This window comes from Myxine glutinosa, chromosome 11 (genome assembly GCF_964187855.1).
Source record: "Myxine glutinosa chromosome 11, kmMyxGlut1.1, whole genome shotgun sequence".
NCBI lineage: Eukaryota > Metazoa > Chordata > Myxini > Myxiniformes > Myxinidae > Myxine > Myxine glutinosa.
The window spans coordinates 97086356-97099586 of NC_136271.1; the positions used below are offsets into that span (position 1 = coordinate 97086356).

Sequence of the window (13231 nt, forward strand, 5' to 3'; positions counted from 1 at the left end):
TAGCAAAGGCGCAGGAGGCATGTAGGAAAATGATCGGAGAACGCTTGGATTCGGAAGAGGGTCAGAAAGCAGTATTCAGGATTGCAAAGCAGATAGTGAAAGAGAGGTGTGATGTGATGGGGGTGAGTTGCTTGAAGGATGAAGTGGGACAAATCGTTGTCGACCCAGATGGAATTAAAGGAAGATGGAAAAGATATATGGAAATGCTGTTGAATACAGAGAATGAATGGGATGGCAACATAGAGAGTAACCCAGTTTTAGGACCGGCAGAGAAGATAACTGAGAAGGAAGTTGAGGAAGCGATAAAAGCAATGAAGGGTAGAAAAGCGGGAGGGCCGACGGGAGTTGTGGGAGATATGTTGAAGGCAGCAGGAAGTTGGGCTGTGAAGAGAATGACAGAGATCTGTAATCTGGTGGTGAAAGAAGGCCGCATTCCAGTGCATTGGGAACTGAGTACCCTCGTCCCTCTATACAAGGGGAAAGGTGACCCTCTGGAGTGTGGCTTGTACCGAGCGATAAAGTTATTGGAGCATGGAATGAAGGTATTGGAAAGGGTGTTGGAGAGGAGGATAAGGAAGAAAGTGAAGATCGACGAAATGCAGTTTGGATTTATGCCAGGAAGAGGAACGACAGATGTGCTTTTCATTGTGAGGCAGTTGCAGGAGAACTACATGGAGAAGAGGAAGAAGGTGTTTCTTGGGTTTGTTGATCTGGAGAAAGCATTCGATCGGGTTCCACGCAAAGTATTGACATGGGCATTGAGGAAGTTAGGAGTGGAGGAATGGTTGATCAGAGTAGTGATGGCAATGTACAAAAGAGCGCGCACAGCTGTAAGGACGAAGGACGGGAACAGTGGTGAGTTTGAGGTGAAGGTGGGAATGCATCAGGGGTCGGTACTAAGTCCACCACTATTTGTAGCTGTGATGGAGGTGCTGGCTCAGAACGTAAAGGAGGGTTTACCGTGGGAGTTGTTGTATGCAGATGATCTGGTGTTGATTGCAGAAAGTATGGATGGACTGAAGGAAAAGATGAACACGTGGAAGGAATGTATGGAGGCAAAAGGTCTGAAGGTGAATATCGGAAAGACGAAGGTGATGGCAAGTGGTAAAGCATGTGGTGAGGTGGAAAGAACTGGGAAGTGGCCCTGTGCTGTGTGTAGGAAGGGTGTCGGAGTGAACTCCATTCAGTGTACAATGTGCGCTGAGTGGGTTCATCAAAAATGTAGTGGTCTGAGAGGGTCATTAACCAGTGTGGCAGCTACATTCAAATGTAAGGTGTGCACAGAGGGAGCTGCAGATGGAGGAAATGTTGAGTTGCATCTTGGAGACGGCGTGAAGCTGGAAGGTGTGAAAACATTTTGCTACCTCGGAGACATGCTGAATGGAGAAGGTGGATCAGACTCGGCAACGGTTGCTCGAGTGAGATGTGCATGGAAGAAGTTTCGGGAATTGAGTGGCGTGCTGATGATGAGGGGAGTGTCGTTGAAGCTGAAGGGAAAGGTGTATGCTGCATGTGTGAGAAGTGTTATGATTTATGGGAGCGAGACATGGGTAATGAACGTAGAGCAGCAACGAAGGTTGGAAAGGGTGGAAATGCGAATGGTTCGACGGATGTGCGGAGTATCGTAGAGAGGAAGACAAATGATGAATTGCGAAAGATGATGGGAATACAGCCTGTGATTGATGCTGTGAAGAGGAACAGGTTAAGATGGTTTGGTCATGTGTTGAGGAAGGATGAAAGTGACTGGTTGAGAAGAGTGATGGAAATGAATGTAGAAGGAAGTAGAAGACGGGGAAGACCGAGAAAGACTTGGCTAAAGATGGTGGAAGAAGCAATGCGGGCAAGGGGGTTAACAAGGAGAGATGCAGAAAATAGGGCAAAATGGAGAAGATTGTCATGGGGACCGCAAGGCTAACCCCCGCTCTAGCAGGGAAAATGGCCTTTAAAATGCATGTTGTTGTTGTTGTTGTTGTCTCATTGGTGAAAAATCACTTTTAAAAAATTTCATATCTGGATCCGGATATGGATCTTCACCAAAATGGAATCAATTTGTCTTTATCACGTACCCAACTGTCCACCAAATTTCATCCATATCCGTCCATAACTTTTTGAGATATCCTGCACACAAACAGACAAACAGGGTTGGAAACATAACCTCCATCCACCTTTGGTGGTGGAGGTAATAACATGTAATTAGATATGGATTTCTAAAATAACACTAGATGGTATTCATAGAATACTTACCCTCTGTTTCTGAAGGCTTTTTTTTCTTTGATCCAATATGGCTGCCAGACCACGTGAGCGATTACATCATAAATTTATATTCTCTAATATAATTGTTGTGTCGATCACGCTCAATAAATTTCAAACTGATCAGACGTTGATTTTGACACCATATTCGTTGATCAAAAACTGATCAAACGTTGTACCTGTCGAATTATGACATCATAATTAAGGCACCAATGACGTCATCGTTAACAACACTTATTCCCCATGTGGTGTTTTATTTTACAATGAGCCATGTTTCAATTCATGGAGCGGTTTCTGAGATGTAGAGGTGCAACGTTTTTCATTTTTTCCAAGATTGGGCCTGTATCATGTAACCAATGACATCATAATTATCATTAAAATGTTGTACAGGAGGAGGCGCTCCTATGGTGAAAATTTTCTGTCCATCAGACCAACAGTTTCAGCGAAAAAAAATTAATACTGATGGGATGAAACGTTATACTTGTTGAATTATGACGTCATAATGAAGGCACCGATGACATCATCAACATATCTTCTTCCCCATGGGGAGTACTTGACAATGAGCCATGTTTAAATTTTTTCCAATGCGCGGTTTCAGGGATATAGAGATGCGAAGTTTTTCCAAGATTGCGCTTATACCACCTGACCTATGACATCATAATTATCACTAAAATTCTACAGGCTCCTATGGTGAATATTTCGTGTCTATCAGACCACCAATTGCAGGGGAAAAAAATTCATAATTATCAGATCAAGCGTTGTACTTGTCAGATTAATGTCGTCATAATTAAGGTATCGATAACATCATCATTAACAAATCTTATTCCCCATGGGGAGTACTTGACAACGCACAATGTTTCAATTTTTTCCATTGAGCGGTTTCGGAGATACAGAGGTGCAACGTTTTTCTTATATTTTCCAAGATGGCACCTCTGCCACGTGACCTATGACATCATAATTATCATGAAAAATTATGCAGGTGGAGGCACTCTTAAGGTGAAATTTCACTTCAATCAGACCAATGGTTGCCGAGAAAATGAATTTTAAAAATGCAGACACGCACGCCACACGTACGCACGCCACACGTACGCACGCCACACGTGCGCACGCCACACGTGCGCATGCCCACGTACATATGCAACCGGATGCCAAACCTTGCTTTTCACTTCATGAGCGCAGAGTAATAACACCTTTTTTTTTATTTCTTGTTTTTTTTGTATACTGAATCGAGGCTCGTGAAAGAGCTAACATTTATTTCACAAACAAACAAACAAAACAGACCAGACAAACAAAATATACAAAAAGAGGGAGCGGAAGACAAGATGGGGAGAGAAGGGGAAGCACACAACCACAACATTTGAGAGCAGGGAGAAGTGTGGGAGGGAGAGGGCTTGGGGGCAGGAGGCGTGGGAGGGGGAGGGGGGGGGGGGAGATTATATTGGTAAACCAGACTCGGAGGTATAATGGTTATAGCTTCCGCTCTGAGTCTGGGAGGTCAGTAGTTCAAACCTGACCTAGCCGAGTTCTACCAAATACTTCAAAAATAGGACGTGTTGCTTCTTTGCTTGACCCTTGTCATTCAAAAGGATAGCGTACGGACAAGCAACCATTGTGCATGCTTTATGGGCCTCATGACCCCCTCCTGTATTGAAGTTCCTTGTCAGGGAACTCGTATTGAAAATAAATGGTTTGAGTTGAGGGGAACAACCCATGTTCATGCGACTACAAAATACTGACAATGGATGTTTAATATTTGTACATTACCATTATGAAATAATTCCCCATTAATATCACAAGCTTCCTGACCTATGGTGCTGGGTATGAAGGACATGACGGTGCGCTGGATCGCCGAAGCACTCGACCTTGCCCCTCTCCAATCTGGTCTGACATTAGTGAGGTCATGCGAGGTGATCCCATCACAGTCATTCCTGGCCAGTGGGTTCCAAGAAATTTCAAAAAGTCCAAAGTGCAAAATTACATTAAATCAACTCGACCCTTTGCATATTACTTCAAATCCCTTTTTCTTTGTGTCGGGTCATGTGGTTCTCCACTCTAAAAGACTTGCTTTCAAAGCTGTGGATACTGTTTCAAATTGTTGGTATTTGTTGCCTGCACTGTTGCTCATCCTATAATATGTCAATTCCCATGTCTTCTTGTGCATTTATGTTATCCCTTTGTATTGAGATTGTGTTTGTCAGTCCAAGCTGCGTATACGCCTGCTTGTGAGCCTTTCCATTATTTTTTTTCTCTTCTCTGCCCTCTTTCCTTCATACCCATATACTCCCTACTCCTTCACTTTCAACCCATCTTCACCAGAATTAAAAACAATTATCAACTCTTTCTTCAACCCACCACTCTCCATTTATTGCAACCTGTCCCCTTCTCACCCTTCATTTTTAATCCTCTCCATCCTCTCCCTCAACCTTCTTTTTACGCCACCCTCTTCTTATCCCACCCGCTTCTTATCCCACCATCATCTTACCCCATCCTCTTACCTCATCCTCATCTTAACCCATCCTCATCTTAACCCATCCTCATCCTCATCTTAACCCATCCTCATCCTCATCTTAACCCATCCACTTCCTACCCCATCCTCTTCCTACCCCATCCTCTTCCTACCCCATCCTCTTCCTACCCCATCCTCTTCCTACCCCATCCTCTTCCTACCCCATCCTCTTCCTACCCCATCCTCCCCCTACCCCATCCCCCTCCTACCCAATCCTCCTCCTACCCAATCCTCCTCCTACCCAATCCTCCTCCTACCCAATCCTCCTCCTACCCAATCCTCCTCCTACCAAATCCTCCTCCTACCAAATCCTCCTCCTACCAAATCCTCCTCCTACCAAATCTTCCTCCTACCAAATCCTCCTCCTACCAAATCCTCCTCCTACCCAATCCTCCTCCTACCAAATCCTCCTCCTACCAAATCCTCCTCCTACCCAATCCTCCTCCTACCAAATCCTCCTCCTACCCAATCCTCCTCCTACCCAATCCTCCTCCTACCCAATCCTCCTCCTACCAAATCTTCCTCCTACCAAATCCTCCTCCTACCAAATCCTCCTCCTACCAAATCCTCCTCCTACCAAATCCTCCTCCTACCAAACCCTCCTACCAAATCCTCCTACCAAATCCTCCTACCAAATCCTCCTCCTACCAAATCCTCCTACCAAATCCTCCTCCTACCAAATCCTCCTCCTACCAAATCCTCCTCCTACCAAATCCTCCTACCAAATCCTCCTACCAAATCCTCCTACCAAATCCTCCTACCAAATCCTCCTCCTACCAAATCCTCCTACCAAATCTTCCTCCTACCAAATCCTCCTCCTACCAAATCCTCCTACCAAATCCTCCTACCAAATCCTCCTCCTACCAAATCCTCCTATCAAATCCTCTTACCCCAATCTCTTCCCAACCCACCCTCTTCCTACCCCACCCTCTTCTTACCCCCACCCTCTTCTTTTCCTTCCTGCATATGTTTTCAATTGCATATTTCTTTTCAATTTTATCAGTCTTGTGGGTTGTATTTTACAGCCAAAGGTGGCCGAAGTGACTGCATTGGATTTGACTGATCAGCGCTGCGTCTTTGATGAAGATTTGAAAAAGAAAATTGAGGAGAACGAACGGTTGCACAAGCAGGTGCTGTTTTAATCGACATATCAATTATTATAAGCTTTTCATTTGATATATTTCAATATATTTAAAAGTCATCAATGCAACGTTTATAACCAAATGTGCTTAAGACATTTGACATTAGATTGGAAAGAATTATTGCTCTTTCCTGATGTAAAAATGCTTCCATCATCATATATATTTTGGGTAGTAGAGGCATATTGCATGAAACTTTCATGAGGTCATGATAATATTGTGAAAATGACTTGGGGGTTAATGAGGGGTTAATTATTTATTAGTTATCTCATAGTGAATGTTTGCATTATGTAACTTTAATTAGCAACGACCATCAGTAGATTCTAGCCAGCTCCTTGTCATCATAGCCCCCCCCTCCCTCCCCCCCAATCTCCTCATGTCTGCCTCTTTTCCCACTATAATTAAGACTTTTAATCATTCCTCATTGTCCTTTCTCACCTCTCCCGAATATGCTCCGAGGAGATGACAATTGCACGTGTGGTCTCCTACCCATGTTCCGATGATATGATGACAATACGTCTCCACGGGGACATGTATGCAACCTTCGGGGGTGGGGTGGGAGGCCTCACCCTAGGGGGTTGGATGGTCTGGATATATAAGCAGCTGTGCTGGGACATAAGGGAGTGGGACGACAGGCAGCAGGAGTGAAGCGACAGACAGAGGTAGTGCAGCAGAGGCCAGTGGAGAAACTCCAGAGTTGTGAGCTGCGGACTGAAGGGCGAGTGCGGAGTGGTGAACTGCTATCTGGTGAGGAGTAAGGTCAGCACCTGGAGAGGCTCGCTGCCAAGCAAGAGGGCCTGACCCTCTCTCCCTCCCCGAAGGGAAATCTCGACCCCAAGGGGAAGACCACAAACATCTACGTCATCCATTCTGTCTATTATTTTGTCTGCCTTTTGTCCCTGATTAAGTTAACTTCCGATAAGTTAGTTTATGACTTAGGCAACAAGCTGTTGTTACTGTCCAGGTAAGCGCTGTTCGGGTTCATTTTTTTGGTTCACGAGTTATCAAGTGACCACTATATTCGTCGTGTGTGTGTGTGTGTGTGTGTGTGTGTGTGTGTGTGTGTGTGTGTGTGTGTGTGTGTGTGTGTGTGTGTGTGTGTGTGTGTGTGTGTGTGTGTGTGTGTGTGTGTGTGTGTGTGTTTCTGTCTGTCTGTCTGTCTGTCTGTTTGTCTGTCTGTTTGTCTGTCTGTCCGCCCGCAGCATAACTACCTGATGATATCATCCGATCTTGATGAAACTTGGGTGGGAGGTTGATATCATGATCTAGTTGTGTGCTGCCTAGAGTGGGCGTATTGTGCCCATTGTGGGTGGAGCCACGCCCGAAAAAGATGTCTTTTTAGGGGGTAATCAAGTTCAAGCTACATCTTCTCTGAGGGGTTTGGTGGAATCTGAGGTTTCAATATTTGGTTAGGCCAATGTCATGTGTCTAGCCCCACAGAGCTCGATTTTTCTTTTTCTTTTCTTTTTTCCATTTTTAAATTTTTTTTTTTATTTTTTTATTTTTTATTTTTTTTTCATTTCATTTTTCACCGAATTTTCGGTATTGTGTAGCTAACTAACCTCATAACTGATTGTACATTATTTTCTATCTCATTTCAAGGTCAGTAACCTTCGTTTTGACATTTCCGGGCCTGGCCTGTCCGGGCCTGTTTCGGTTATAGTCAGTCCTTTGTCATTGAACCGCTCGCTCGTGAACCATCTCAGTCTCCTGACTTGTAATTATATTCTTTGCATTTCTTGCTGTGTCCCAATCCTCATTATTTATTAAACCTGTTGCTTTTAAAGTATATTTCTGTGCATTTTCAGCCATATAACCGCCCTCCAGCTTAACCAGATTTCCCTCAAACCATACGCGCATGCTGAAACTGCTGCATGGATAGATTGATTGATCATAACCGCACCTCACTACTGAGTCGCTACACATGTGCAAGGCCTCCGCTCGGCGTCTTGGGAGTTAATCTCCGGCAGTCTCCCATTGCCTGATAGAGAGCCAACTGCCAACTAATGGTTTCTGAAAGTTTGGCTATTTCCTTCTTAAATATGCTCTTCCCAGGAAATTTTACGTGTTTTGTGTAAAAGGTGTGTGAATTATCCATCAAACCACTTCTGCATGCCCATTATTTTCAACCTCAGAGCCACTAATCTATAACCAGTACATATTGTTTGAATTGCAAAAGTGTTGATGGACATCAGACAAATGAATATATTTTCATGAGACTTTTAACTTTAGATCCCAGCCTCCTGAGCTAAATTATTCAGATGGAAATACCAAACAGGTCAACCCATTAAGATTGGCTGTTTGTTTATGCCATTTGCATCCTTAACTCATTATGAGGCAGTTCTGAAAATGCTTATTTTGAGATACATTCTAATTAGAAATTTCAATATAATCATAGGGTTGGTATCTTAGCTTAGCCTGGTGTTGGCTTAGCGGTTAGGGTGCCGGCTTGGGATCCTAGGATCCTGGGTTCGAATCCCGGTCGATCGCTGAATTAACGCCAGGGGGGTTGACTCAGCCTGTCATCCTTCCGAGGTCGGCAAATTGAGTACCAGTTCATTGGTAATTCCCTGTGTCGCAAGAGGCGACTAACAAGGTTGGCGGCAGGAAGGGCATCCGGCCGTAAAACATTGCCCATAAAAAGGCCAACCCCCGCTCTGCGGGGAAAAATGGCCTCTAAAGGCGGTTCTTCTTTTTTCTTCTTCTTCATAGGGTTGGTATCAGAAAATTTGGACGTAGAGTGATACCTGCATTGGTATTAAACGTGAAAAAGCAACTTTGATATCTACCTTCTCAATTGCCTTCTCGCTGCTTTCCTCACTTTTCCGACTAGAGAGTTCATAGAACACCTTACCCCATGCAGTCTTGAGAAAAAGGACATGGTAAGGGTCTTTTAAACTCTTCTTGCTTTGCGTTTCCGAGAATAATCTATATTTCCTATGAGCCACAATTTTGTCTGATATTCCCCAATACCGAGAGAGCGAGCGGCAAATTTGATTCGTACAGATGGCGGAATATTTTGTCCAAATACTGCTAAACAGAAGACTCTTGAAAGTGCATAGAAGGCGATTTGTGTTAGCTCTTTGTGGCTGTTGTTTGTATCCCTAAAACAGTAAGGTGTCCTCGATCATACACTGACATATGCAGACAGACAGACAAAGTGAACCAACTGCTTAACCCCGCTCTTTGCTTTGTGCACGTGCGTTAACGATCGTGTGATATTTTGCTGCAGGTGTTTGAAGTGGAGGAATTGCGGCTGCGGGTAGAGTCAGAACTGCGAAGTAAGCTCTCAGATATTGAGGCAGTAGCTGCTGGACACAACGGGATGGTGGAAGCCATGCGACTTCGGCAGAAGGAGAACGTCGAGAGGCTGCAGCAGGATAAAGCACGTCTTGAGGTTTGGATGGAAATGACTCACGAGTTGTGTTGGTTATTTGAGGGCTTTGTGACGATGACTTGGTGTGTCATTGTCGAATAGGGAGGGGACAATTTGTGCGAAAAGGCCCAGGACAAGGAATGAGGATAAGCGCATCGGTGACTTGCAGACAAATTTCACCTCTATTTATCGAAAGAGCTTCAGGAATGTACTGTTTAAGTTTGCATTCTAACCGTTATTGTGTTTTGCATATTAGTTTTTGCCCATTAGTTTGTGCATGATTTATTGAGGAAGAGGAGTCTAATTACTGAGTGATAGAGTCGGAGGAGAGCAAGAGAAAATCTGCCTTTTTTGATGCCTTGAAGCACTTTTTAACAATCTTTCTGTGACGTGCCATTCACCAGCCAGCCATTTGTTTTAGCGAACGAAGAGGCTCCCAGGTAATTAATTGGTGATGGCAACATCCACCATTCATTTTGACGATATAAGGCAAACGTCAAGCAGGTGGTGAAGGTCATGTCGTCTAATGCAGCCTAATGGACACAGGAACAGGTAGAATTGGAAGGTTTGCAGAGAAATAGAAGAAGATTGCTCTGATAAGGAAAGCTATGTTCTGGAGGGAGCACCGGTAGCTCATTACCTCCACCACCGAAGGTTTGTGTTGTCACTCCTGTTTGTCTGCCTGTGAACAGGATATCTCAAAAAGTTGTGGACGGATTAGGATGAAATGTGTTGGACATTTTGGGTGTGTGACAAGGACGAAGTTATTATATTTTGGCGAACATTGGAATCCGGATCCGCATGCAAGAATTTCTAAGTGATTTTTCACCATTGAGAGATGGGGCTAAAAACGATGTAAAGCAGGATATTTAAAAAAAATTGTGGACGGGTTATGGCAAAACTAGGTGGATGTGTTGGTTAGGTGACAAGAACAAAAGATTAGCTTTTGGTTCAGGTCCGGATCCAGATACAGCCCGTCAGTGGATACAAAACATAAACTCTTCAGGCTGGCGGAGGTATGCGCTCTACCGCGTACCATTCTAGTTAATTAAGCATTACTACAGTGAACCGTAGCTTATATGGTGTTATCTGTAGTTGACAATCTTACCACTGTGTAGCTCTTGCCTGTGTAGCTCTTATATGCGTTCATTTTCCTGAGTCAATAAAGCACTTTTTGTTTCTGTACCCGTCATCTATCTTGTCCACCTCATGCGTCCTCCCTTACCCTTCGTTCTTACCCGTGCATCGCTTGTCCGTCTCCATATATTTTTTCCCACGACCCTGCTGTTGGTGTTCCCCCTTCCCCCTCACTACTGTTTATTTTGTTCTGTTGCGTCCTGATCCGTTCTGTGTTCTACCTCTTCCACGAGCCTTGATGGTTTATGTACCAAAAAGGATCCTTCGCCATCACGTTTTCGGGTCGTCTGTCCATGCATCGGTGATAGGTTTTCATTACTGCGATAACTTAAGAACAGCTAAAAGGAACTTGGTCAAACTTGGTAGAAGTATGAATAATGATGTAAAGATAAACTGATTCAATTATTGGGTCAAGAGGTCAAAGGTCAGAGGTCCCATTAGGTAAAAATTCTGTTACTACACAAACTTGTGAACCAGTGATGGGATTTTGACCGAACTTGGTACAATTGTATATATTATGATGAAAAGATGAATCATTCGATTTTGGCATCAAAGGTCAGAGGTCATGCCAGGTAAAATGTGGTACTTTAGTAGAGCAGCTGAAGGGATGTAATAATGTGGGCGGAGGCATATCGGTCGACGTCGCGTCGTTGAAAAGTGCCATTCTAGATTTTGTGTAAAACTTGGTGAGGTTGGGGGGGAGGGAGTAAGGGGCGATTTTAATGATTCTTATAAAGCTGGGGTGGTTAGTAGAGATGAATTAGATCTTAGGACATGCAGACTACACACACATGTTCAGATTGACAGATATCCCTCCTAGCTGGTAAAATGCATCAATTGTAAATGTTTCCTCAAACATAGAGGAATACCAAATGCTGTTGTTTTGTTTTTGATATCTTCTCTTTCACATTTGTCAATACGGAGTTGTCCTCACCTGCACTTAATTTTTGTAATGGTATGTAAGGGGCGCAAAAACAGACTTGTCTTTGCTGGTCTGTTTCTTCTTCCTTCTTTGATTCTGTTCTAGCATCTTCTTTCGTTTTTCCACTTGAATATTCCTGTCTGTTAGTTGAAGCTTTTGTGTTTTCTATTTCCTTGTTTCTCATATTTGCATTCATAGTGTATTTTGGCTCATTTTTTAACCCGTTTCCTTTTGACCATTTTGCCCTTCTGATGAAGCCATTAAGGCAGACATAGTGTTCTCTAGGACTGGCGTTCATGTGAGCTTGTGAAAACCGATGTGACTTTTATGCTCCCCCTTTTGGATGGTGATCCCAATATAACCAGAATGTAACTCTGTGTTTTAATGCAGGCAAGAGTTCAAGCATTGGAGAAGGAGGCACTAGAACAGCGTCTGCGAGCAGACGAGTGGTAAGGCTTTATGATGGATCTTTCTATTGACTTGTAATATACAATATGATATATAATATGAATGATCGTTTTAAGGCCATTTTCCCCACTAGATAATCCAATAAAAAATACAGTTGTGGCCAAAAATATTGGCACCATTGCACATTTTTCAAACAAATCACAATTTTCTCTAAAAATACGTTGAAATTTACAAAGTATTTGTTCTCCACAATTCTTTATTTCACTGTTAATGATACAGAACTTTTGTTTTTGATTCAGAACTTAATATATCCTTTTAAATCAGAAAATAAAAATAAATGGCATTGACAAAATTATTGACACTCCAGACTTAATATTTGGTAGCACAACCTTTGGACAAAATAAATGCAGTCAAGCACTTCCTATAGCCATGAATAAGCTTCCTACACCTCTCTACTGGCAGTTTGACCCACTCTTCTTGTGCAAACTGCTCCAGTTCTCCCAGATTTCAAGGGTGCCTTCTCCCAACTGCTGTTTTCAGATCTCCCCACAGATGGTCAATGGGATTTAGATTTGGACTCATTGCTGGTCACTTCAGAACAGTCCAGTGTTTTGTCTTGAACCATTCCTGGGTGCTTTTTGAAGTGTGTTTGGGGTCATTGTCCTGCTGCAAGACCCATGACCTTCGACGGAGACCCAGCTTTCTGGCACTGGGTTGAACATTGTTCGCCAAAATGCCTTTGGTAATCTCCTGATTTCATGATGCTCTGCACACATTCAAGGCACCCAGTGCTAGAGGCAGCATAGCACCCCCAAAACATCACTGAACCTCCTCCATGTTTGACTGTAGGGAAGGTGTTCTTTTCTTTGAAGGCTTCATTTTGTTTTCTGTAAACATAGAGATGATGTGCTTTACAAAAAAGCTCTAATTTGGTTTCATCTGTCCACAGGACATTCTCCCAGAAGGATTTTGGCTTGTTCAGGTGTGTTTTCACAAACTCCAGTTTGGCTTTCTTATGTTTATCTCAGCAGTGGGGCCCTCCTGGGTCTCCTACGATAGAACCCCCTTTCATTGAGTTGGCGAGGGATGGTGCAAGTTGAAACTGGCGTACCTTGTGTCTGAAGGGCAGCTTGAATCTGTTTGGCAGTTGATTGAGGTGCTTTCTCCATCATTCGAACAATCCTTCGCTGCAATCTTCAATCAAATTTTCGCTTGCGGCCACGTCCAGGTAGGTTGGCTACAGTGCCATGGGCGTTAAACGTCTTGATAACATTGCGTACCGTGGACACAGGAACATCAAGGTCTCTGGAGATGGACTTGTAGCGTTGAGATTGGCCATGCTTGACTACAATCTTGTGTCTGACCTCCTCGGACAATTCTCTGGTTTTCTTTCTTTTCTCCATGCTGATTGCGGTACACACAGTGGCACAAAACATCCGAATGACTCATTTTCTCCATTCAAACTGGTTGAATGAGTGATTTTTTTTTTTATA

The 13231-nt window shown here is 43.5% G+C and overlaps 1 protein-coding gene across 5 annotated transcripts in view; it reads left to right on the forward strand.

Annotated features, from left to right (window-relative positions):
- PPP1R21 (protein phosphatase 1 regulatory subunit 21) overlaps window positions 1–13231 on the forward strand; it is a 152138-nt gene that overhangs the window by 39314 nt on the left and 99593 nt on the right. For all 5 annotated transcript variants that reach the window (XM_078786886.1, XM_068131450.2, XM_068131451.2 and 2 more), the window contains 3 exons: window positions 5782–5886; window positions 9128–9292; window positions 11721–11779. In XM_078786886.1, the coding sequence (XP_078643012.1) occupies window positions 5782–5886; window positions 9128–9292; window positions 11721–11779 (329 nt within the window). The remainder of the gene's footprint in view (window positions 1–5781; window positions 5887–9127; window positions 9293–11720; window positions 11780–13231) is intronic.